At 36.5% G+C, this 25,441-nt stretch overlaps 1 protein-coding gene across 3 annotated transcripts; it reads left to right on the top strand.

Moving 5' to 3' along the window:
• The first annotated feature begins 995 nt into the window (after positions 1–995).
• On the top strand, positions 996–24,908 carry herc4 (HECT and RLD domain containing E3 ubiquitin protein ligase 4). 3 transcript variants are annotated; one of them, XM_065296251.2, is made up of 24 exons: positions 996–1,163; positions 1,897–2,185; positions 5,705–5,864; positions 5,993–6,069; positions 6,155–6,376; positions 6,457–6,548; positions 6,726–6,856; positions 6,975–7,135; positions 7,427–7,503; positions 9,747–9,871; positions 10,612–10,671; positions 11,783–11,894; positions 12,509–12,698; positions 15,276–15,448; positions 15,836–15,955; positions 16,070–16,168; positions 16,238–16,411; positions 18,005–18,148; positions 18,234–18,400; positions 19,708–19,774; positions 19,867–19,949; positions 20,113–20,296; positions 23,449–23,551; positions 23,696–24,908. In XM_065296251.2, the coding sequence occupies exons 2-24, from the start codon at positions 1,960–1,962 to the stop codon at positions 23,902–23,904; spliced, it is 3,156 nt and encodes a 1,051-aa protein (XP_065152323.1). In that variant the 5' UTR covers positions 996–1,163; positions 1,897–1,959; the 3' UTR covers positions 23,905–24,908. The 3 variants fall into 3 exon arrangements, 2 of the variants coding, with proteins under 2 accessions (XP_065152323.1, XP_065152324.1); XM_065296252.1 differs by lacking the exon at positions 996–1,163 and having other exon boundaries at positions 1,974–2,185; positions 5,710–5,864; XR_010546985.2 differs by lacking the exons at positions 15,836–15,955; positions 16,070–16,168; positions 16,238–16,411; ... (5 more) ...; positions 23,449–23,551; positions 23,696–24,908 and adding an exon at positions 12,970–13,122 and having other exon boundaries at positions 15,276–15,412.
• The last annotated feature ends 533 nt before the right edge of the window (positions 24,909–25,441 follow it).

Genomic DNA, 25,441 nt, shown 5'->3' with positions numbered 1-25,441 from the left:
GTTTGGAGCGTTTAATTTAAAAAGCCACTGCATCCTTGTCAGTTTTACCGTAGCCTACTTAAAAATCCAGCTAAAACCAGCATAAGATAGGTGCCATTCTTCCCGGACGCGTCCTGTCCAGGATTTTGGTGTCTTCCGGAAGTCGTATTTGATGACCGCATATGACGTTGCAGGTCGACAAATACGACTTCCGGAAGACGCACCCGAAATCCTGGAAAGGAGGCGTCCGGGAAGAATGGCACGTATGGTCACCCTAGCTATAAAAATGACCAAAACAGCTAAATTAGCTAAAACCAAGCTGATGGCCGGCAAAAATCATCTTACCAGCTTATGATGGTTTTAGCAGGGTTTTTTCAGTAGGTATAGCCAAAATGTCCAAACAAACAGGCACATTTGAAATTTTGTTTGTAATTTATGTTTTTTTTTTACATGTTTGTATTTTAAATATGGTTGTTTCTGGAGCATTTAAAAATGTGGTTCAAATTTCAAAGCTTGCTCCTGCTATGAGAAAAATGATTGGAAATAATTGGTTAAGTTGATCCATGTATCCAAAGTGTAAGAAAAAACAATTATCCATTTAGAATAACTGTTTGTGGATGTTATGTGTAGCTTAACCTGGCAGGCCATTGCAATTTAAAGCAAAGGTCAAGAAGTACATTCCTAAGTAACAAGCACATTTTTAAAATGGAGAAAATAAGAAAAGTCAATGTAATAAAATACACAAGAAAAATAAAACCACAAAATGATTGAGAATCAACCACTGGAATAATTTACCACGCTTAATATGAGACTTTTGTTTTGAAATCGTGCCGTTCGGGTAACACTGATCGGTGGACGCTAAGTGATTTAAGGGCAAACTAGTAATTTTGATAAAATATCAGATAAAAATGTTTTAATGCACCCTAATGAATGAAACATTTAACAGAGCGACTGACAACACCGCACGCATCCCGCAGGAACTCAACATCTGACGTCATATCCGGTGTAAAGGAAAACCTCTAGAATATTACAGTAGGTTCCCGTTCATTTCTCAGTGTATTTAAAAGCGTGTACTTCTGCTGAAGATCTTTCGATTTATCGTGACATAACAAATCACATCTGCATTACTTCACCTGTCAATATAAACCCTTCAGCTCGTGCTGGACGCGTGCACTTATCAACAGGTAAGAAATAAACAGTAGATGACAGATTCACACACGTGCACTTTATGGCACACTGACGCTTCTGTATGATCTCGCTGTCAGTTGCTGTGTATTTGTTGCCTTATAACATTTGTCCACATTTTTATTAAGATTGTGTCTAAGAGTCTTTCAGTAAAAGCACGCGCGGATCTTTATTACCACCAAACTGTATTTAAATTGCAACGGGTTTAGCATAGATTTACACACATACCGTCCCTGACAGACGTCATACTAATCTATGTAATTTTAAATAGTATTATTTATTAAAACCTCCACTTGTTATTTTATTTTTTATCTAGATACTCATGAACTTATCATTTGTAATATTAAAAATCAATTTTTAAGTGTGTTTGACTGAAGCTGTGTGAGTTGTGCAATAACTGGTTTTGCATTTATTGAACACACCTCCGACAAGAGCTGGAGCTTTCTAGAGATGTAAACATAAGGGTGATATGACTACCTGTCCCGAGTACTTTCAATTTCAGATATTATATAAGAACTGTTGTTTGTCGTTTAACCTAACCATTACTACCACTGTTGTTTTAACAGGACAGTGACTGTTTGTGAGGTTCTTAAGAATATCTGCTCATAGTTGTGTAATGATGCGTGTTTGATGATAGTTTGACCCAGATTCTTAAAATATTGTTTGACAAATCAAATAGCTTGCACAGTTTTGTGTCTTTTTTTAAATGCTTGGTTTTGATTTTTTTGACAGGTGTGTGTTAAAAGTGTTGAAAGTGATCTCTGCCTGTGACAGAGGGCATACAGGCCCGTGGTCATGCTGTGTTGGGGAAATGCCTCATACGGGCAGCTGGGTTTAGGTGGAATTGATGAGGAGATTGTAGTGGAACCACGGAAATGTGAGTTTTTCGAGGGCAAGCGTCTGCGAGATGTGGGGTGTGGCAGACGTCACACTGTCTTTCTGATGGAGGATGGGACCGTCTGCACCTGTGGTTGCAATGACCTGGGTCAGCTGGGTCATGACAAAGCACAAAAGAAGCCAGGTAGGGCCAGAGCGAAACATGAGTCAAACACTTTACTAGTATTATACATCTTTCAATTTAATTACTCTTCAATCTACTACAGTAGGGACTACATATAAAATATGAAAAGTAGTACAATTTAAATATGACAAGATTTTGTTGGTTTTGCTTGTATTTTGTCCATGTTTCTTCAACATATTTTTCTTCGTAATCTTTTAACAAAATATAATTACTTTGCTTAAAGAAAAACATCTCCATTTTTTTATATTTTACTATGTTCTTACCTCAACTTAGATAAATTAATACATATCTATCTTTTTTCAATGTGTGGTCTTAATCTTTGTACAACGTGAATGTGTTAGCATTTAACCTAGCCCCATTCATTCCTTAGGATCCAAACAGTGATGAATTTAGAAGCCACCAAACACTTCCATGTTTTCCCTATTTAAAGACTGTTACATGAGTAGTTACACGAGTAAGTATGGTGGCACAAAATAATAACCATATTGTTACTCGCTCTAGATTGCTCGCGGGATTTAATTTCGTGTCATGCGATTTTTAATTTTTTTATATTTCCAACTTGGGCGAAGATGGGTTTGAGGCGAATAGCGCGTGTTTTCGCAGCAAACGCGCCGCCCATATTGCGTCGTTCGCATCATCTGATCGTGTCTTTGCATTGACTTTGTATGTAATTTACTCGCGCAAATCGTTGAACTCGCGTCTGGTGTGAACCCACAGTTAGTTTGAAGCACTTTGACCTCGGCACGCATTAACATCATCACTCATGATGACTACTCTCGCTCAACCTTCTTCAATATTACTGCACCCGCATTGGTGGGCAGGGCTAAACGGGCAGTGATGTAGAAGCTGGCGTTGATCTTCTTTTGCTAAGGCTGTGCTAAGCCAATAGCCATGCAATTACATCATATTCTAAAATTGGCAAATTCCAAAACCTGTCGTTTTGGCCGACTGGCTTCAATAAAGTCTGTTTTTACAATAACGAGAAAGTTTTGAGTTCTGAAACTTACAGGATGGTTTTGTAGTACGACGACCTCTTTCTGTTAAATTAATCTATTTTTGAACCTAAATTGGCTTTTACAATGTTCATCACAATCTTTCAATTTTACTGCAATCTGAACTCATTTGAAACTTTTTGTGAAATTTTGTTTTTGGTTGATATCTGCCTGTCAGCATTACATTGCCACATATTCCACAGAAATACATACAGTTAGGTCAAAGTGACATAAACTGCTGTTTATAAAACTGGAACTTCCTAAAAAGTCACATGACCCAAAAGTGTCATGTACAGAACATCCACAATTTAAGAAAACACAGTAAAAAATGTCTGTAGAAATTACAGTATTACTGGGTATTACTAGCAACTAGCTGCCGGTAACTTACTGTAGATTTTACAGTTATGTTTTTTACTGGCAACAGTTTGTTCAAAGTTAAATGAACATGAAACATTTTCAGTCTTTATCTTCTACAGTAAGTTACTGACAACCAGCTGCATAATTACAGTACATTTTTTACAGTGAAGTTTTAAGAACTGATTCATTTAATATATAATAGAGTGAAGAGTAACATTAGTCCAATTGCAATCCCACAGACAATAATTAACTCTTTCCCCACCAGCATTTAAAAAAAAGTTGCCAGGCAGCGCCAGCATTTTTTTTATGATTTTCACAACAGTTTAATGCCTGTCAGGAAATGTTCTTCTTTAAATACATAAACATACAATATTTCAAATGATTTAAAAAAAACATTTCATCCCACCCTTATTTGTTCTCTTTTTATCACCTGACAAGTATGGGTAGTTTTCTTTAAAAATACGAACATTTGGGCAAAAAGCTGAGACAATTGCATTTTTGTGAGCGATCATCAAAACATACACAGAGTTTTAAAGGTGCAATTTGTAAAATATTTGCAATAAAATGTCCAAAAACCACTAGGCCAGTGTTATATATTTTGTCCAGCTGATTACTATCAATATCTGTAATGTTTTCAACTACTTGTAAATCGTGAGAAAATTGCCATTCAAAACATTGACACGGGGCAGTGTAGTCTCCTGCAATGATGTTAATATCCATGTGATCCTTTGTCACCGCCTATACTGACGTAAAAACGACATGGCAACAGTGGTCGAGTTCGAAAAAATGAAATGGCGGCCAAGGAAGTGACTGGAGCACAAATTTAGTGTAAATAAACGTATTTTTTTTTTCACTTTTTACACATTTTAATTGCATTTCTATCGAGAAATTAGTATTGTAGTTTTCAGATATGTGATTAGTTATCACAAAGGCGCTCTCTGTTTATATTTCAAACACGCTGCCTTTGAAGTGAGTCTGAAAGCCTTTCTCTGAGGTGCGTTCATGCCTCCGAAGTCATGGCCTCATGAGGCAGCGAGACAACAAGTCACTGCCTTGAGTTTTCGGATGCAGCGAGCCAGTGTCGTGGGCTACGCGCTTGCTTATGGACTTATGGATTACTTTTTACCGTCTGCCGCTCATTGTGTCAGCAAAGACAGCTCCCGTAAGCGTACGGGCCAAACAAACAACCCAAGAAGAGTTTGGAACAAAACGAGAGCGGATCAATTTGTTGTTGCATTATCTGGATGGAGAGAGCTTCACGACAACATTTAACTAGACCGATGTTCTGATCCAGCTTGTGTTTAACGCGATGGGTGAGTTGTTTTGATTCGTAACCCTTCAAAAAACGTATGCTATTATATTGATCACAACATTAGTGTGTAGATTGTAATCAGCGCGTCTTCCCGCGGACGATATGCACATCAAAAGGTATTGTACAGCAATATAAATGGTCATTTTAAGACACTTCAAAATAAGATTTGTACTGTCAATACATTATGTGAAAAATCATTGTAGATTGTAAGTTGAAAACTTAATTCTGTGCTGTGTTAACCATCGAATTTGGACTAATAGTGTAACATCTATGACTAACAATTTCGTTTTGAACATTACATATAAACTTAACTTGAAATAAACGATGTCATCAAACGCAACATTTATAACACTTGATTACCTTATCCATCAAAGTGATTTCTCGTTCGTGTCTGATTGATGGCCATCAGCGGTTGAGTTAAAGACTACAAATCCCATAATTCCACGCTGCTTCAGAGCGTCATTAAACAACATCATTGTTATTGATTTGATCTGGCGCCATCTAGCGGTGCATAAATACAAATTGCATCTAACTGTTTGCCGTAAGAGGTTGCTTCCGGGTTTTATTAGTTGGGTAAGAGCGCCACCTGGTGAATAATAGTGGAAATTTGAATTGCCGGAAAAATTCGTCATTGGCGGGGGAAGATTTAACCTCTCCAGTTATGCCACCACCTGCGGATCCATTCGGCTGGGTTCGATATTGCATCATCTCATTTAAAAAAAAATCTATAAGTTAACACAAAACTAGACGTATATGGTATCTTTTAAAAGTTCAGAACCCTCATTTGTCTTACCATTTTGATCAGTTATGTTGTATATTTGTGTTGGGTGATTATGGTTTTGATATGTCCATCTCTAGAGCAGGTTGTTTCTCTGGACGCTCAGAACATTGTGGCTGTATGTTGTGGTGAAGCTCATACTTTAGCTCTGAATGATAAAGGACAAGTGTTCGCGTGGGGTCTGGGTTCGGATGGACAGCTTGGCCTTGCAAATACAGAAGAGCGTGTCCGTGTACCCAGGTAAGAAAATCGGTGCTTTCTATCTCTGAAAACTAAAACGAAAGATATGACAATTTAACATATCGTATTCCATTCATACAAGTAAACAACTGTATCTGTTAATCTAAAATGTCTTTTTCTGTACTCAGAACAGTAAAAAGTTTATCAGAGGTGAGCATTACTCAGGTGACCTGCGGTTACTGGCATTCCCTTGCTTTAGCCAGAGGTTTGTTTTCAACTTTCTAAATCACGTATTTGTGTTATAGTACCAAGAACGGCCCTTTTACCCTAATGATGCTGTTTAATTTTAGGAGGTCAGGTGTTCTCCTGGGGCCAAAATAAATATGGGCAGCTGGGGCTTGGAAAGCAGGGAGCTTGTGTCTCTTCTCCACATCTCATTCAGTCTTTACAGGGCGTTCCGATTACTCAGATTTCTGCCGGTGGAGCTCACAGTTTTGGACTGACTCTGTCCGGGGCCGTTTTCGGCTGGGGACGAAACAAGTTCGGCCAGCTTGGTCTCAGTGACAACAACGGTAAAAGAAAGAGCTTGTCGATTCTGTTGTGCTTTCTCAGCTTTAATGATTTTGATGGTGAGATGCGTGCTGTTCTTCAGATCGCTGTTTTCCTGCCTTGTTGAAGACTCTCAGGTCTCAAAGAGTGGTTTATATTTGCTGTGGAGAGGATCACACGGCAGCTCTCACTAAGGTGAGTTTTCATTATGGAGTGTTTGTTGAAGATTTATAGGGGGCTGCATATTCATCACATTATAGGTAGAGTTGAGTAAAATGTAAAAAAAAATATAGCTTTGTAAATCACAGCAATTATTTTATATCGCAGGGAGAATATATATTGTGTTATTATTTTTGCTTTGTTGATTTGTAGGAGGGAGGTGTGTTTACATTTGGGGCTGGAGGTTACGGTCAGCTGGGACACAACAGCACAAACCATGAGGTGAACCCTAGGAAGGTGTTTGAACTCATGGGTAATGTTGTTACACAGATAGCTTGTGGAAGGTAATTATCAAATGATTTTTATGATAAAAAAAACATTTCTGTGATTATATCTTATGACGTGTATATTATAATATAATATTGAGAATAAGAATTGCTTGTATTTTTACCTGTATGTAAGGCAACACACTTTGGCGTTCATCCCTTCATCAGGAAAGATCGATTCGTTTGGTCTCGGGGGGAACGGACAGCTTGGTACCCGCTCTACCTGTAACAGGATAAGTCCTGCACCTGTGAAGGGCTGCTGGCGAGCCCATTCTGACCCTGTGCCTATGGAAGTGGGTGAGTTAACCTTCATTCACACTTGCATTATATCGCTAACAACAGAAAGCTTTACATAACACATAATGTCTCTCATAAATGTCTTACCCAAACAGAGTACTTACAACATCGCAATCTTTTAATAGTGTTTTGTGGTCGCAGAGGTAATGGTTTTTTAAGAAGCATCATTGTAAATATAAAGCAGCAGATTTCAGTCACACGGAGAATGATGGATAGATGAAGTGTTGTACATGATCTGCTGATGTAAATCCTGCGATGATGTTTCAGATTTGACAGGGTTGTGTATTTCAGAGACAGAACAGAGTTTTTGTGTGAAGAGGATCTATGCTGGAGGTGACCAGAGCTTTGCTCACTACACTTTACCTCAGGTACACAAAACAAACATCAAACAAATCATTGTGAGACCACAAAAGTGTGTTATAACATATATTTTATTATATTATAATATAATTTTTTTATTGTTTTAAAATAAGTGGCTTAGTTTGATTTAAAGGTGCCAAAGAATGCATTAAAATAATCTGTTTGATTGTTCTCTGATATCTACAAGGTATGTGGCTTTATTAAGTGCCAAAATTATCCAGAGACATGTCCATTTACAACCCTAGGATTTGCCTTTAGAATTAAATGGCCTATTATTACCTTATTTGAAAGGTTCATTAACAGAGCCAGATATAATTTGCCGACCTTTTTTGCTTTTTCTGTGGAATTTTTTTGGGGAAAATCTGCGGAATGATTTTAAATGTTAAAATTTTTTTTTTTTAATATTTCAAAGTTGCATCTAAAATAATTACTTTTTAATGGCTTACATTGGAAATGAATACACCAAACCAAAAGTCCTCTGTGGGTGCGGAATCCGTTTGGGCCTGGTCATGAATAATAATGTTGAGCACTGCTCTGATTGGCTGTTTCACAGAGCAGCTTCTTCAGTAGCTTTATGTAGTGGGTCAATGACAAAAACGGTTTGGCAAGATTAGAAATTCAAAAATCTTTTTAAAAACATGCAACAGTGCAATATACTTTCAATGAACACTAAAAAAAAATACATTTGCACCATTTTTATGAAAGTTAACTCTTTCCCCGCCATTGACGAGATATCTCGTCAATCAAGAGAAAACGCTTCCCCGCCAATGACGAGTTTTTCCGTCTTTCCGCAATACCGCTATTATTCCGCAACTTTTTAAACCCGGAAGTATTGACCTATGGCATGCTGCTGCATGTCCGTGTCTGTTTTAAAGATCGCTCTGAATGGGATCTCTATGAAAAGTCCGTCACAAAAATGGAATTATCTCTGCTTTTTGCTCAAAATGTGGTGTTTTTGCAGAAACCTACCCATATTCAAAAGCTGATTACAAAAGAACCACTGAAGGTAGGATGAAACATTTTTTTTTTTGTTGTTTGAAACCAGAGGGTCTGTTCTTTCATTTGGTATATTGTATGTTTATATATTTGAAGAAGAACATTTTCTGGAAGACATTAAACTTTTGTGAAAATCATGAAAAACGCTGGCGCTGGCAACTTTTTTTTTAAAACGCTGGCGGTGAAAGAGTTAAGACTGAATGAACCTGAAAATGTCAAATGGTGTAACCGCCAATTGTGCCAAAAAAAGAGAAATTTTAAATATTTTATCAACCTTAATTGCATGTAAGCGTAATCATCAAAGAAAAATCATTTTAAAATATAATTTTATTAGTTATTTCTAAATGTACATTTTAAAGCATTTTTGCAATATTTGTCCGGACATATGCTAAAAAACAGCTCTGTTTTTTAAATAATCTTTGATAAATGTTGTAAAAAAAATCATATAACACTAATATTATAATTTTTTTTAAGAATATATATTTATATTTTCATTAAAAAAAATACTAGTTACACCAATTGGCACAGACGGATTACACCACATTGACATTTTACAATATCCCCAAAATATTCGTTCAAAATAAAATAAAACCAAAAATTTTAGACCTCAAAAAGAGAATGTATGTATCTGCAAATTTTAACCCTTTTACATTTAATTGAACCATACGGAGTCGGACAAAAAATAATTAATGTCACATTACGACCCATGTAAGTAAACAGACCTTATGTTTGAGCCTGTATCAGACGAAAATACACTCTTTAATTATTAAGAAATAATCATTCATTGTTTGGATATTTTAAATAGATGTTTTCAGTATGGACCTGCAAAACGTAACTGTAACGTCAATATTAGAACTGCAGCCTAAGTGTAGGCATATAGCATTAGCTAGCATATAGCGCTAGTTGTAACGACACGTCTTTTGCATGATTGAGGTTTACATAAGAATAAGAAAACAATTGTCTTTGAGGCTCAAAATATGTCATTACCATGACCAGAATTCTTCTTATTCATCTATGCCTAGGTAAATGCAAATTCAAATTCTACAGCACCTTTAATAATGATTTAATTGGATTGAAAAAAAGTAGGATGTGATATTGTGCTGTCAGATTGAGAACAAGAAAAGAAAAACATAAAAAACAAATGTAGTGATCTTTTAATTTAGTCAGCATCCCAAATTTTCAAATTTATTTATAAAGAATGTGTGTGTTGCTATTTTGGGGGGTATGGTTTAGTAACTCTGATGTATTCCTATAGGACAATGAACCCCCGGTGGATGTGAGAGTTACCAGCACTGGTGGACAGATCTGTACTATCACTGCTGATCTTATACAGAAATGGCTCAGTCATGGTCATGGGAGACTCTCGCCAGAAATCACTAAGTACTGCCTGTTTTACAGTCTGTTTCTATTTAGATTCAGGTTACATTACATCTATAATAGAAGCAACCAGCAGTAGTTGCTCAGTGCAAATTTTGCTTCATGCTTTAAAGAAATACCCAAACATGATCATTCTTATAATTTACCCAAATATGATCATTCTTATAATTTACCCAAATATAATCATTTTTATAATTTACTCACTCTCATGCCATTTTAGATGTATATGACTTTCCTTCTTTAGCTGGACAAAGTTTATTTATTAAACAAATATCAGTTAATTTGTCTAAATATGGTCTCAATTTGTTGAAGCTCCAATAAGCCCATACCTCTGTCCTAAATGCCATCAGAAAAGTAACCCAAACAACTCTTTTAGGTTAATGAATGAATTCTGTTAGGTGTGTGAAAGAAAATTGTTATTATTGTGACCTTATTTAGCAAAAATTAAAACCTTAACAAAACACAAAAAAAAAACGTGAAACTCGAATATGAAGACACAACATTAACTTTGAATCTCATTGGTTCTTGCGTGTCTTTTGACTAGTTGTCATATTATATTTTGTCAACACAAATATTAGTTTTCAGCTGAGGACAGGCAGACGTTTACATTTTGGATGACATGAGGGTCAGTATTTAAATCCTTGTTATTTGATGTAGCTGGTGCACTATATAAAGCGAATGTTTTAATGACAGCCCAGTTATGAAAACATCATAACCCATTTTTTTTTTAATGTCTCTTCCAGTGAGATTGATCTTGTGTTCTCTTCAGCGAGTTGTCTCAATGGAAGTTTTTTGTCTAGCAGGTAAAGAGACATTATACCTTTACCATTGGTGTGATTAAAGGAATATTCCATTTTCTTAAAAGAAAAATCCAGATAATTTACTCACCACCATGTCATCCAAAATGTTGATGTCTTTCTTTGTTCAGTCGAGAACAAATTATGTTTTTTGAGGAAAACATTGCAGGATTTTTCTCATTTTAATGGACTTTAATAGAGCCCAACATTTGATACTTAACTCAACACTTAACAGTTTTTTTTCAACGGAGTTTCAAAGGTCTATAAACGATCCCAAACGAGGCATAAGAGTCTTATCTAGCAAAACGATTGTCATTTTTGACAATAAAAATAACAAATATACACTTTTAAACCACAACTTCTCATCTAAATCCGGTCCAACGCGACCTACCGTAAATGCGTAGTGACGTAGGGAGGTCACGTGTTACATATATAAAACGCACATTTGCGGACCATTGTAAACAATAAACTGACACAAAGACATTAATAAGTATCAGTTGACATACAACAACTTAGGAACGGTCCTCGTTCTCAACACTTGTAAACACTGGGGCGGAGTTTCGCGTCGTCCTCTGTGACCTCTTGACGTCATGACGTATTGCGTGGGGTCACGTTGGCGCATCACGACCGGATTTAAACGAGAGGTTGTGCTTTAAAAGTGTATGTTTGTTATTTTTATTGTCAAAAATGACAATCGTTTTGCTAGATAAGACCCTTATGCCTCGTTTAGGATCATACAGAGTCCTTTGAAACTCCGTTGAAAAAAACTGTTAAGTGTTGAGTTAAGTATTAAATATTGGGCTCTATTAAAGTCCATTAAAATGAGAAAAATCCTGCAATGTTTTCCTCAAAAAACATAATTTATTCTCGACTGAACAAAGAAAGACATCAACATTTTGGATGACATGGTGGTGAGTAAATTATCTGGATTTTTCTTTTAAGAAAATGGAATATTCCTTTAAGTGGGTTGGATATGCTGATGTCTTACTACCAGATATTAGCAATTCAATCATTTCAGGCAGTTTGTTAGTGATTCACATAACTCTTTGCATAAATTAATTCCTATGTATAAAGTGTATAAGTTCATCTAATGTGAGTGTTGTGTTGTGTTGTGTAGTAATCCAGGTCATTACAGCACTAACAGTAAGTGCTCAGGTGTGGATATAAACACAGCTCGACTGTTCTACCACAGACTCATCCAGACCGATTACCCACATATCTCACAAATTGTGAGTCTGGGTTTTGATGTCTTTAGCATAAATAAAACAATCTAATATTTTCAGAATGTGAAATGAAAATTCTGTCAATTTTTACACTCCCTCATGTTCTTATACAGCTCTTGTCTAGTGAAGAGAAGATAAATTAATCTGTGCATTCATTATCAAAAAGTTTCATTGACTTACCCTCAAGTTTCAAACCTGTATAAATTGATTTGTTATGTTGAACAAAATGTTAATAACCGATATAATTCCATTGTATTTTTTTCCTATTATGGAAGTCAGTGGTGCCCAAATCTGTTTAGCTACAACATTCTTCAAAATATTGTAATTTGTTTGTGGACCCCATTACCTCCATTGTATTTTTTTTCCTACTATGGAAGTGAATCGGGTCCACGAACGGTTTGGTTTCAAACATTTCTCAAAATATCTTCCTTTGTGTTCATCAGAACATGACAGTGAGTAAATCATGACAGAATTTTTATATTTGAACTATCCCTTTAAAAAATTATAGAAAATGGTAACGCCGCAATTTCGGACAAAGGGAATATTTTTATTTTAAGGTGAACTATTTTTAATTAGCCATTATTTGCATTGTAACCAGTGCTTGGTTTTTCCTGACCCAGATTGCTGCTAGTTTAGAGAAGAACCTCCTGCCCAGGTTGAGCAGTTCTCCTCCAGACATTGAGGCTTTGAGACTTTACCTCACACTGCCTGAATGTCCTCTCCTCAGTAACCCCAGCAACTACACCACCATCACCATTCCCTTCGCCAAGGCTGTCATCAGTCTGAAAGACGCTCCGCTCAAAGTACTCGGTACATCTTCTCCTTTATCACAGGACACTGTGCTTTAAACACCACCAAGCGTGTTGCCCGTTGACACTGCTCTGGTCCAACGCTGACTTTAGGGAATTAAACAGTCTTTGTTGTGGCAACATTAGGATCCAACCAATGTTTCTGCCCATATTAACCACCATTAAGAGAAATAATGCAAATTCGACTTAGACTTATACAGTAGACAGGTGTCTATGCTATATTAAGTGTTTTACTTCACATATATCTTTAAAAGACTTTTTCTTTTACCTAGGAAAATATCCAGAACAGTTGGATCATTTTGTTTTGTTTTTAGAGGTTAATAGGAATTAACTTCTTTGCCAATGCATGTGCACAATGGCCACATTTACCAAATGCAAAGTGCACTAGTAGTGTACAGTGGGCAATGGTCAACCTCTCTACATTGGTATGTATTTGTGAACACTTTGTTTATATATTCACAGTATAAGTGCATCATCCTGCAATATGCCAGCCAGGTGCCATTTGTTGGTTAATTCCACAAGGGGTCTTCTGTTGTCCCAAGATCCCCCAAATTCTCATGACTGTAATGCAAAAAAATCTCAATTCATGCTACTTTAGAGCAAATCCGGCATTAGGAATGTGACATTTTTAGTCAAAAACGAAAATGCAATTTTTTTGAAAATGTATTTATTATAGTGGTCGAAGAACCACTTTTTTATATTAAGAAAGCAGTAAAGACGATATAACACAAATCTAATTACAGTCAATAAGAGAAAAACTGAATATTTGTGAAACTAAATTAAACATTTGTTATGCATAATATTTATAATATTCAAGTACTAAAAACATGTTTACAAGACATAATTAATGTGGATCTGACAATGTTTGAATAAGTCTTTACTGCACGCCAGAATGTGGTTGTGTATAACATAACATAACATAATGTTAAAAAGTGAATAATGATTGGTAATTTTACTTTTTGCCAGACTTTGGCTTTACATCTGAGTGTCTTTTTATTACAAACAACAAATTTAAGTAACAGAAAAATGTATTGGATGATTGAAGATAGGGATGCTCCGATCGATAATGCTCGCCGATGAATTACGGTGAAATGCCGCTACATCCAAAAGCCAGAGGGCGCTCTCGTGTAGAAACTCAATATGCGCTGCAGACGAAGATCCATTATACACAGGCAGCTATGACACGCAGCTCCAGGAAATGTCTTAAGGATATATTTATATTGCTGTTCTTCAAACCGTTTAGGTATTTTCATGATAATAAAGAATATGTATAATGATTAGGTTTGACGAGTGTTGCTTGTTATAAACGACTCAAACTAATAGTGATTTCAGATCGATAAGGACTTACTGATCAAAAGCCGCAGTACATGAAATAGCTGTGAATAATATCGTCGACACGATTCGGAATATTTATCGGCCACGTATTATTAGTGTATAACGGCATTTATCGGACCCAATGCCGATTAAAAAAATCCAAATATCAGCCGATATATCGGGTACTGCATTATATTGGCCTATCACTATTTTATTGCCAATATATTGAACCATCTGTTTATATCTTCCTTAACCTTCGAAAACTATTATTCTGTACTCATGTTTCCTATTTTAGATAAGGGAGATATGCATGTGCTATTGATGTGACTAAAGTATTTGAAATACAATATTCTTTGTAGGAATTCTGTAAATTAAAATGCACAAACCGGAACCAAAAATACCCAACAAATGAATAAAGGATGGCTCTTTAATGAACAAATAATATTTATTTTAGTTTAATTTTATGTGCACATTTATCAATGTTATGGATGTAACATTTCTCTGTTATGGATGTGGCAGTTCTGAAAGCTCCACTTACCTAACTATGGAAAATAATTTGAACAAATTTAATTTAACTTAACTCTTTCACCGCCAGCATTTTTAAAAAAAGTTGCCAGCCAGCGCCAGCGTTTTTCATGATTTTCACCAAAGTTTAATGCCTTCCAGAAAATGTTCTTCTTTAAATATATAAACATACAATATACCAAATGAAAGAACAGACCCTCTGCTTTCAAACAAAAAAAACCGTTTCATCCTACCTTTAGTGGTTCTTTTGCAATCAGCTTTTGAATATGGGTATGTTTTTGCAAAAATACCATATTTTGAGCAAAAAGCAGAGATAATTCCATTTTTATGACGGACTTTTCATAGAGATCCCATTCAGAGCGATCTTTAAAACAGACACGGACATGCAGCAGCTTGCCATAGGGCAATACTTCCGGTTTTAAAAAGTTCGGAAGTGCGCCACCTGGTGGATAATAGCGGTATTGCGGAAAGACGGAAAATCTCGTCATTGGCGGGGAAGCGTTTTCTCTTAATTGACGAGATATCTCGTCAATGGCGGGGAAAGAGTTAAACAGAGACCTCACATTGATATTTAAGCCACTAAATATTGACATCTGATATATCAGTACAGTTAAAAAAAAATGGTAAGGTTGACATTTGCCTGGAATTGCTCTGTATTGAAATTGTAATTAAACAAACACAACCATACTTCATACTGAACCTATCGTTTTACTTGAATGGGTTTGCTTTTGTTCTGTAGGTAACTGGTGGTCTAGGTTGGAGCCGATGGTCTTTCAGAGGCTGGTGGAGCTCTATAAGGAGGTGGTGGTGTATCTGCTACGCATGCAGAAATTGGGAATCCCACACTCGGAGCAGAGGATCTTCACCTGCTTTCTGCATACCACACTTAAGTTTCTGGAGATCCTTCACTCTGTGAGCACTGCCATTAGTTTACACTTAATCTGTTTCAGACCACATACAGATCTCTAGATATTTAATAGTAATATCTGTAAAATCAAACAATAAATTAAATAAGACCTGTTTAATTTAACTTGCTTTAGCAGTGACAGTACTATTTCAGAGTTCTTAAATATGAGTTGATATATGGATAGCTATGTTTGATTATTTGCATTTCCTGTTGTCTGTTACCTTATAAGAACAGTGACTTTACCAGAGTTAAGTATTGTCACATGATACATTCAAATTTAGCTTCCTAACTAGGCGGCAACCCAGCTTTCTAAAGTTTGGAACCAAGCCACTGCATGTAAAACCTTGATATATCTGGAGTAATAATGTAATGGCTTTATTATCCTGTCACAGGTCAATGAGCGTGCCGGTCAAATCATTCAGTATGACAAGTTTTATATTCATGAACTGGACGAGCTCATTGACATCAGGAACGATTATGTCACCTGGATTCAACAGCAGATGTTCTCTGGAGTGAGTCTGATCATATAGACATTCATTCCCTTGCATCTCTTCAGACACACAGAAACACTGAATAACATATCAGCACAATCTGTGTAAAACACTATTGTCATCTGTTTCTAACAGGTCATGGACTCTCAGGTCACCCTGTGCAAATACCCGTTTGTTTTTGACGCTCCTGCGAAGACGACACTGCTCCAGACCGATGCTGTTATCCAAATGCAGGTGAGACCCTCTGTCTTTTATAAATAAAGTTATACCGTAGTAAACTCACACCATACTGTGTGTCATCAGATGGCCGTCGATCAGGCTCAAAGGCAGAACTTCAACTCTCTCTTTTTGTCGGGTGGAGGGGTGGAGTCGGTCAACCCTTGTCTGATTCTCATCGTACGGCGTGAGAATGTGGTCGGAGACACTATGGAGGTGCTGAGGAAGTCCAAAAATGTTGATTACAAGAAACCGCTCAAGGTAAACGATACAGTCAGAGAATCTTATTTTGTTGATATTGCCTTGTCATTTATATGTTTACAAGGATCGCAATATAATTTCCATAACTATATATAACTATTATGAGTGGTATATTAAAGGGACATTACACTTTTTTTTTTTTTTTTTTTTTTTTTGAAAATATGATCATTTTCCAGCTCCCCTAGAGTTAAACATTTGATTCTTAACATTTTTTAATCCATCCAGCTGATCTCCTGGTTTGGCGCTAGCACTTTTAGCATAGCTTAGCACAATCCATTGAATCTGATTAGACCATTAGCATCGCGCTAGAAAATGCCTAGAAAATCACAACTTTTATTTTCCGTCTGTCTTGGTACACAATATAACTACAGACAAGTCAAGTTTTAAATAGGAAAAATATCGAAACTCTTTGGTTATTTTTTAGCACGATGCTAATGGTCTAATCAGATTCAATGGATTGTGCCAAGCTATGTTAAAAGTGCTAGCGCCAGACCCGGAGATCAGCTGAATGGATTCCAAAACGGTAAGAATCAAATGTTTCACTCTGGGGTAGCTGGAAAATGAGCGCATTTTCAAAAAAAGTGGAGTGTCCCTTTAAGACCTTACATAATGAACGGTATTGTTTTTATTACCTTAGAATGAGCCGCTTTTATCTACATACACCACGGTTCCCCGTACGTGGAAGTCGTTGTCATGTTTCTTCAGTAGCCATACAAACTTTTCTCAAGATCTCAAGACTGTGTTTTGTTACTACATCACCTCAGACGAAGACATGTTTGTCCGTTTTGAAAGGAAGGGGTGAGCAGTGGACTGGGCCGTTGGTTGCAATTCATATTCTTACCACTAGATGCCGCTAAAAATCTACACAGTGGACCTTTAAGTCATTACTTAAACATTAAGCATTACTTAAAGGGGACAGAGAATGAAAAAACATTTTTACCTTGTCTTTGTTGAAGAATGGTAGTCTACCCGCATTCACGAACATACAAAAAGTGCTAGACATGCTAAACATCTCAGTCTCATAGAAATTCCTCTTTTAGAAATGTCAGCCAGAAAACGGCCCATTCTGAAAAACTGATGCTTATGACATCACAGGCATCTAACTGCCCCTCCACTTTAAAATAATTGGCTACATTTTTTGAGTGGCAGCAAAGTCAGCCAATCAGTAATGAGATTGCAAGTTAAGCCAGTAGGGGGAGCCAAATAGGTGCAAAACCACTTGTGAGAAATACAGATTTCAGTGTTGCACTTCCTTCTTTCAATGATGTAAAAATCATCGTTTTGCATCATTGAAAGAAGGAAGTGCAATATCTTTGTTGAGGGAGTGAGACTACAAACACCCCTTTTCTCTGTCAAATAGGCACCAAATTCTAAATGTATGTTTAATTTCAACTACAAATAACCTACTTAAGTAATTTCAGAACCAAACAAAAAAAAATTTGTCTACATGTCACATCACAGAACAAGGATAAATACCCCGTTCAATCATTCTATGTCACCTTTAAAGGTTTCATGCGTTCGCTGTTATTTGTTAATATAATGAATAAATGTAACTCTTCGTTGTTAATAAGAATCATTGGTGTTTGTGTGCAGGTGATTTTTGTTGGAGAAGAAGCTGTAGATGCCGGTGGTGTAAGAAAAGAGTTCTTCCTGCTCATGATGAAAGAGCTGTTGGACCCTAAATACGGCATGTTCAGATACTACGAGGATTCCAGACTCATTTGGTTTGCTCATAAGGTATATCAGATGTGATATTGATTATGTTTTTGATACCACACATTGTAAATTGAAGTATTCACGCACATCACATGTTTGAACACAGACGTTTGAAGACATCGATCTGTTTCATCTGGTTGGTGTCATTTGCGGACTGGCCATCTATAATCTCACTATAGTGGAACTGAACTTCCCTCTGGCACTTTATAAGAAACTGCTGAAGAAAGATCCCAGCCTAGAGGACCTGAAGGAGCTCATGCCCGATGTGGGAAGGTGTGTGTGTGACATTGTTATGAGTTTTTGATAATACATACCTCAGAGACACCTAATTAATAGATGTTATTATTATTATTATTATTATTATTATTATTATTAAACACCAGAACAAACAGTAAGAGTAAAATGAATACAGTAAAGCTCTGTTAGTTATGTCACACAACAAGCTTCTTTCCATACTGGCAGCAATCATGACTGTTTTGATAAAAAAATCACTGTGACTTACAACCTTCCGGTCTCTTTTGTAAAGCCAACATGGTGACTTAAAGTGCACCTATTTCATTGCTAAAAAAAAATTATTTTGTGTATTTGGTATAATACAATGTGTTTGCGTAGTTTATGGTTAAAAAATACATTATTTTCCACATACCATACATTTTTCTAGCTTCAGATTTCCCTCTCTTCCTGAAACACACTGATTCATGTACAAAACTCATGATATATTGACTGATATATTTCAAATGTTTATTTCTTTTAATTTTGATGATTATAACTGACAACTAAGGAAAATCCCAAATTCAGTATCTCAGAAAAGTAAAATATTGTTAAAAGGTTCGATATTGAAGACACCTGGTGCCACACACTTAACTGCTAATTAACTCAAAACAATTACAAAGGCCTTTAAATGGTCTCTCAGTCTAGTTGGTAGGCTACACAATCATGGGTAAGACTGCTGACTTGACAGTTGTCCAAAAGATGTCCAAGAAAGACACAAAAAGTCATTGCAAAAGAGGCTGGCTGTTCACAGAGAGGCGAAGGGAAGGAAAAGATGTGGTAGGAAAAAGTGTACAAGCAATAGGGATAACCGCACCCTGGAGAGGATTGTGAAACAAAACCCATTCAAAAATGTGGGGGACATTGAAAATGACTGATCGAGCCTCAACTAAGTATTGAGTGCTGTACATGCTCATACTTTTCAAGTTTATACTTTTCAGTTGGCCAAGATTTCAAAAAATCCTTGCTTTGTATTGGTTTTGAGTTGTATTCTAATTTTCAGAAATATGGAATTTGGGATTTTTCTTAGTTGTCAGTCATAATCATCAAAATGAAAAGAAAAAACATTTGAAATATATCAGTCTGTGTGTAATGAATGAATATAAGTTTCCCCTTTTGTATGGAATTAGTGAAATAAATCAACTTTTTGATGAAATTCTAATTATATGACCAGCACCTGTACACTATATAAAAAAGTAGCCCCCCAGATTGTTTTTCAATTGTGGTAGCCCTTTCTCACAAAAAGTTGGTGACCCCTAATGTAGACATTTCAGTTGAGATTGAGTTTTATTTTCTGTCTGCTACTTTAGGAGCCTTCAACAGCTGCTGGATTATACAGAGGATGATTTAGAAGAAACATTCTGTCTGAATTTCACAGTAAGAACAAATTCACACTTAAAGCATTGTTCGTACATAAATGCTTAATGAAGAATTTTTTTTTTTAATGAGCTTGTATTTTGTAATTATAGGTCACAGAGGACAATTTTGGAGCTACAGAAGTATTAGAGCTGATACCTAATGGGATAGACATCAGTGTAAACATGTCTAACAGGTGCTGTATTACACTCACCATTGTATTTTTATATGTACCACATTTTTTACATTTAAATGAATACACAGACTTTGTGTATCAAATGAAGGAAGTAAAAACATTCCAGATTAAACCAGTAAGTCTGGTTAGATTTATGTGTTTGACAGCTCTTTAATTTTTACAGGCAGGAGTTTGTCAACGCTTACGTCGAATATATTTTCAACACTTCTGTGGCTCCCCAGTTCACTGCGTTCTACACTGGATTTCACAAAGTGTGCGGTGGGAAAGTTCTGGAGCTTTTCCAGCCCAGTGAACTGCAGGCTATGGTCATAGGAAACACCAATTATGACTGGAAGGAGTTAGAGATGGTAATGTTCAATAGCACAAACCACAATAGCCCACAATATAAATATTGATACAGTCAAAGATATTTAATATTACCATGATGCATCACTGGTATTGATATGAATAGGGGAGATTGCAATGGTCAGTTTGGCACTTCTAGTCCCGTCAATCATCAACCATTAAAAAGCATGACATCCAGTGGTGGCCGCTGACTTCTCTTTCGAGGGGCGCGAATTCAAAATATGTGTTCGGTATGTCTTGTTTGAACCTATGTGCATCATGCGTCATGTCATAATATGTGCCTGCTGCACTTGTGTCGAAAGGGTTTATGAGAAAAGAGACGCTCACTTTCACAAAATACTTGCAAGAACATCAACAACTAAAAAGCATGACATCCAGTGGCGGCCCGTGACTTCTCTTCCAAGGGGCACAAATTCAAAATTTGTGTTTGGCGTGTCATGTGAACCTATGTGCATCATGCGTCATGTCAAAATATGTGCCTGCTGCACAAGTGTTAAAGGGGTTAATGATAAAAGAGATGGTCTCGTTCACAAAATAACTTGGGAACACTAAACTCTGATTACACATTCGATTAAGCGAATATCTGGCAAACGCGAGCTTCTCTTTTATCATAAACCCCTTTTTACCGTGTTTTAAAGCAATTTTAATGTGTTTGCCATTGTTGTTATAAACATTTGAGATGTTCGTGAATTAATGATTTACTGTTTGCCCACTGGTCTGTTATTGTGGATACATTTCCTCACCCCTAAACATTATGCGGCATAAAGTGAAACGAGATTGGTCACTTTACATGCCAGTCATGTGGCCTTTTGGGTGATTCTTGGCCATTTGAAGTGCCAGACCTTTAGTATACAGCAGGGAAAATAAGCAGCATTTTTATCAGTAAGGGGATTTCTAAGTGGGCTATTGACACAAAATTTCCATCAGATGTAGCTATCAAGCTTGAATTCATACAAAGAAATCAGAACATTTAAGTATACAAGTTGAGTCATAATAAATAAAGTGAAATGACCCAGGGAATAAGTATTGATCACACTTTATTTAATACTTTGTAGAAAAGCCTTTGTTGGTGATTACAGCTTCTAGACACCTCTTGTATGGAGAGATCAGTTGTCTGCATTGCTCAGGAGTGATTCTGGCTCATTCTTCCAAACAAATGGTCTATAAATCTTGAAGGTTCTTTGAGCCTCTTTTATGAACTTTGATCTTCAGTTCTCTCACTTGGCCATTCAAGCAACTTTATTTTCTTTGAAACCACTTCATTGTTTCCTTGGCCTTATGTTTGGGAACATTGTCTTGCTGAAAAGTCCACCCTCTTTTAATTTTCAGCTTTCTGGGAGATGGCAGCAGATTTTTATCCAGAATGTCCCGGTACATTTCTCCATTCATCCTGCCTTCAATAATATGAAGTCTGCCAATACCCCTTGCTGAAAAGGAGCCCCAAACCATGATGCTTCCACACCCAAACTTAACTGTTGGTATGGTGTTCTTGGGGTGGTGGGCAGTACCATTTCTTCTCCAAACATGTAGAATGACTGCCAAAAGGTTCAATTTTGCTTTCATCTGACTGTACTATAGTCTCCCAATAATCCACAGGCTTCTCCCAATGCTCTTTCACAAAATTTAACCGAGCCTCAACATGCTATTTGTTCAATAATGGAGTCTTGTGTGGTGAGCGTGCATGGATGCCATGGCGGTTCAGTGCATTGCTTATACTTTTCTTTTAAACAACAGTACCTGCTGATGCAAGGTCTTCCTGAACTTCTGCCCGCGTGGTTCTTTGCTCTTGGAGAGCTCTCCTGATTATTCTTTGGACTCCTCGGACAGGGATCTTACGTGGAGCACCTGATCATGGCCGGTTTATGGTGAAGTGATGCTCTTTCCATTTCTGGATGATGGCCCCCACAGTGCTCCCAGGACAATTCAGCATTCTGGAAATGCGCCTATAACCATTCCCTTCAAAATGCTTTTCAGTGATAAGATTACGAAGAACTTGAGGGAGTTCTTTGCTTTTACCCATCATGAAGTCTTTCCTGTGTGCATCCTGGTAGTGATGGTCGTTTTCGAAGCACTGCTTCATGAGGCTTCGAAACATTTACGAATCTTTTGTTTCGAATCAGTGGTTCGGAGCTTGTTTCAAACTGGCCCAAGTCACGTGATTTTAGCAAAAGAGGCTTCATTACGTCATAACTGTTTCGAAACGTTTCGAAAATCGGATGGTTCACCACTAGGGGGAGTTGATCACATGACCAGTGTCTAATATGTTTCGGTGAACTCGGTTCAGTTTTATTATGAAAGTTCATAAAACATTTATCCTTTTGACTAATAACACTGCCATTTTGTCTACTTTTTGTTTATAGACAGATTTAATGACAAAAATGTGCATAATAAAAAGGGTAGTTAGTTTTAATGATTTGTTTGCCCTAAATAAAACTAAAAACACATAATACACTTTTAACTATGTCTTAATTAAGTTAAATAAATTTTATTAACATATTTTAATACAAATCTTGCTATTATTTTGTTAAAAAAAGTATAAAATGTTTGGACATATCTGCTTTTACACTATTTTGACCAGCAGGGGTCGCCAGCGTGTGTGGTGTTTCGAACTGCTTCGAAAAACTGAATCAATTTTCGAAGCAATTGGTTCAATTGATTCGAAGCTTTGAAAAGCTTCATTTCTCCCATCACTACATCCTGGGTAATGAGAAGCCTTTATAGGCCATCAATTAGGACTAAAGCAGCTGATATCAATTAATACTGATAGGGGGCAGGGTTTCTCTCTCAATCCTGACAGATTTCATGTGATGATCTGGCTTTCTATGTCATTTTGCACCTTGTTCTCTTCATGTGTACAATACTTATTCCCTGTGTCATTTCACTTTATTTATTATGACTCAACTTGTATACTTAAATGTTCTGATTTCTTTGTATAAATTCAATATTTGACTTTATGGCTACATCTGGTGGAAATTTTGTGTCAATAGCCCACTTAGAAATCCCCTTACTGATAAAAATGCTGATGTGTCAAATACTTATTTTCCCAGCTGTATATTCCGACATATATAAGGATTGTAGGAAATGTTTTTCTGCTGTAGTTTAATGTATAAATGCCCTTGATGTTGACTGACAGTATGTCTGTATTGTTTGTCAGTCCACAGAATATAAGGGGGAGTATTGGGCGGATCATCCCACCATCAAGATATTCTGGGAGGTGTTTCATGAGTTGCCTTTGGAGAGGAAGAAACAGTTTCTATGTATGTGAATAATCTTTTTTCATTTTTATCCGTTTTGATCATGATATGAACTCACTGGTCAATACAAACTATCCAGTCAGTTAGATGATTGACAGCATCAGATCGCTGTACTGTCTTCAGTTTTTTTCTCTCTCTTCTCTTCAGTGTTCCTGACAGGCAGTGACCGAATCCCCATTCTGGGCATGAAGAGTCTGGCATTGGTCATTCAGCCCACCGGAGGAGGCGAGCAGTATTTCCCTGTAGCTCACACGTGCTTTAATCTGCTGGACCTGCCCAAGTTCACTAGCAAGGAGACACTCAAAGAGAAACTGCTGCAGGCTATTGAACACAACCAGGGCTTTAACCTAGTCTGATGCAAGTCAGTGGCAAACGCAAACAGGTACCACATACTTAAAACTGCAGGAGATTTTGAATCATTCACAGCGTGACTGCTTTCTCATAAAACAGGAAAGTTGCATCAGATTTCTGCTGCATCTAAGGCTTTAACACAATAAAATGGACATTAATCAGAAATAAAGACACTTATATCTGAGACTGCTTCCCAGAGAGCTTAATAAAACATGTAAATAGTGTTTGTTTATCAGTATTTTGGTACTTACTCAAAGTTAGATGACACTTGTGTGTTAATTAAAAAATTTTGAGGGCTTTAAAGTAGCATTACAAATCTCGATCCCATGCTTTGATCCCATGCATTATTTAACATATTTTATGCTTGCATGCATTATTTAACATATTTAAAAGTTTTTTTTCTAAACCAATAAGCATTCTAGGTTGTGCTAAACTGCTAAATCTACTGAATGTAAATTTAAAGAAGCTGAAAGATTTTTTATGGTAATGGGTGAATGTTGTTACATTAAAATGATGTGTATCAGTGGATCATCTCTGTTATGTTGCCTTAACTAAAAAGCATATCGATTTATTATATCTGTGTAATTTCTTTTTGTATAATTTGCTGAAGATTGAGTAAGTATCAAAAGTATCTGATAACAAAATAAAGACAGGGGTTTGATGATAATATGTATTCATTACATTTTCAGTGGCATGTTTAAGTCATTCAGGTGTCAAGTGAAAGATTGCATGATGATAAAGGGGAATAAAATGCCACGCATTGACTTCTGATAGCATTATTGATTCTGAAGTGTTCATTTCAGATGCTCCTGGCGCGAGACATCAAACTGAAAAACTCCTGTTATTCTTAATATCCTCTCATCACACGCGTGGCTGCTTACATCATACATGTAGACGTTTGCTGTACCATTTTGTTTGTGTGTGAGAGTTTTGTGTAAAGCAATGCTATTAAAAATGCTGGATTTCCAGTGTTTGTAGATTGTAAATAAACACAATATTTGTAACACAATTTGTGTTTTATGGTGGTTAATAATTATTATTTCGTCAGAGTTTGGCTTATAGATGAGATCTTTACCCTTAGAAACAAACAGAATAGAAACAAACAAGATGTTGTGAAGAGTAAAATTATACTACCCCTTATCATCCAAAAGTGTGTTAACCAATATTTGAACTTCAATTAAATAAACCTGATTTATATTTTTTATAAATTGTCTGTAAATTATAGTTTATTTAACTAGGTTCGGGAGGAGCATGGTCACTTATACAAAGCCGTTCCTAATCTCTGTCCCGTCACGTTATTTTGCAGCATCCCTCCTTATCCTACCCAGTCTCATATAGATGCGTATAAATAGCACCAAGTGTGAAAATCGTTCAATACGCAGTCCTTCCCATTCACTTAAACGGCACATCTTTTTTTGTCTTTTTATATATTGGTTTCTCAATTTTTTTTATTTTTTTTCACTTGGGTTTAGGGTTAGATTTGTCATTTGCTTAAGGAGGTTATTTAATATACAGGTTTCTCCATGTTTTTTTGTTTTGGGC

This window comes from Paramisgurnus dabryanus, chromosome 20 (genome assembly GCF_030506205.2).
Source record: "Paramisgurnus dabryanus chromosome 20, PD_genome_1.1, whole genome shotgun sequence".
Taxonomy (NCBI): domain Eukaryota; kingdom Metazoa; phylum Chordata; class Actinopteri; order Cypriniformes; family Cobitidae; genus Paramisgurnus; species Paramisgurnus dabryanus.
This window is presented reverse-complemented; position numbering and strand designations above follow the sequence as displayed.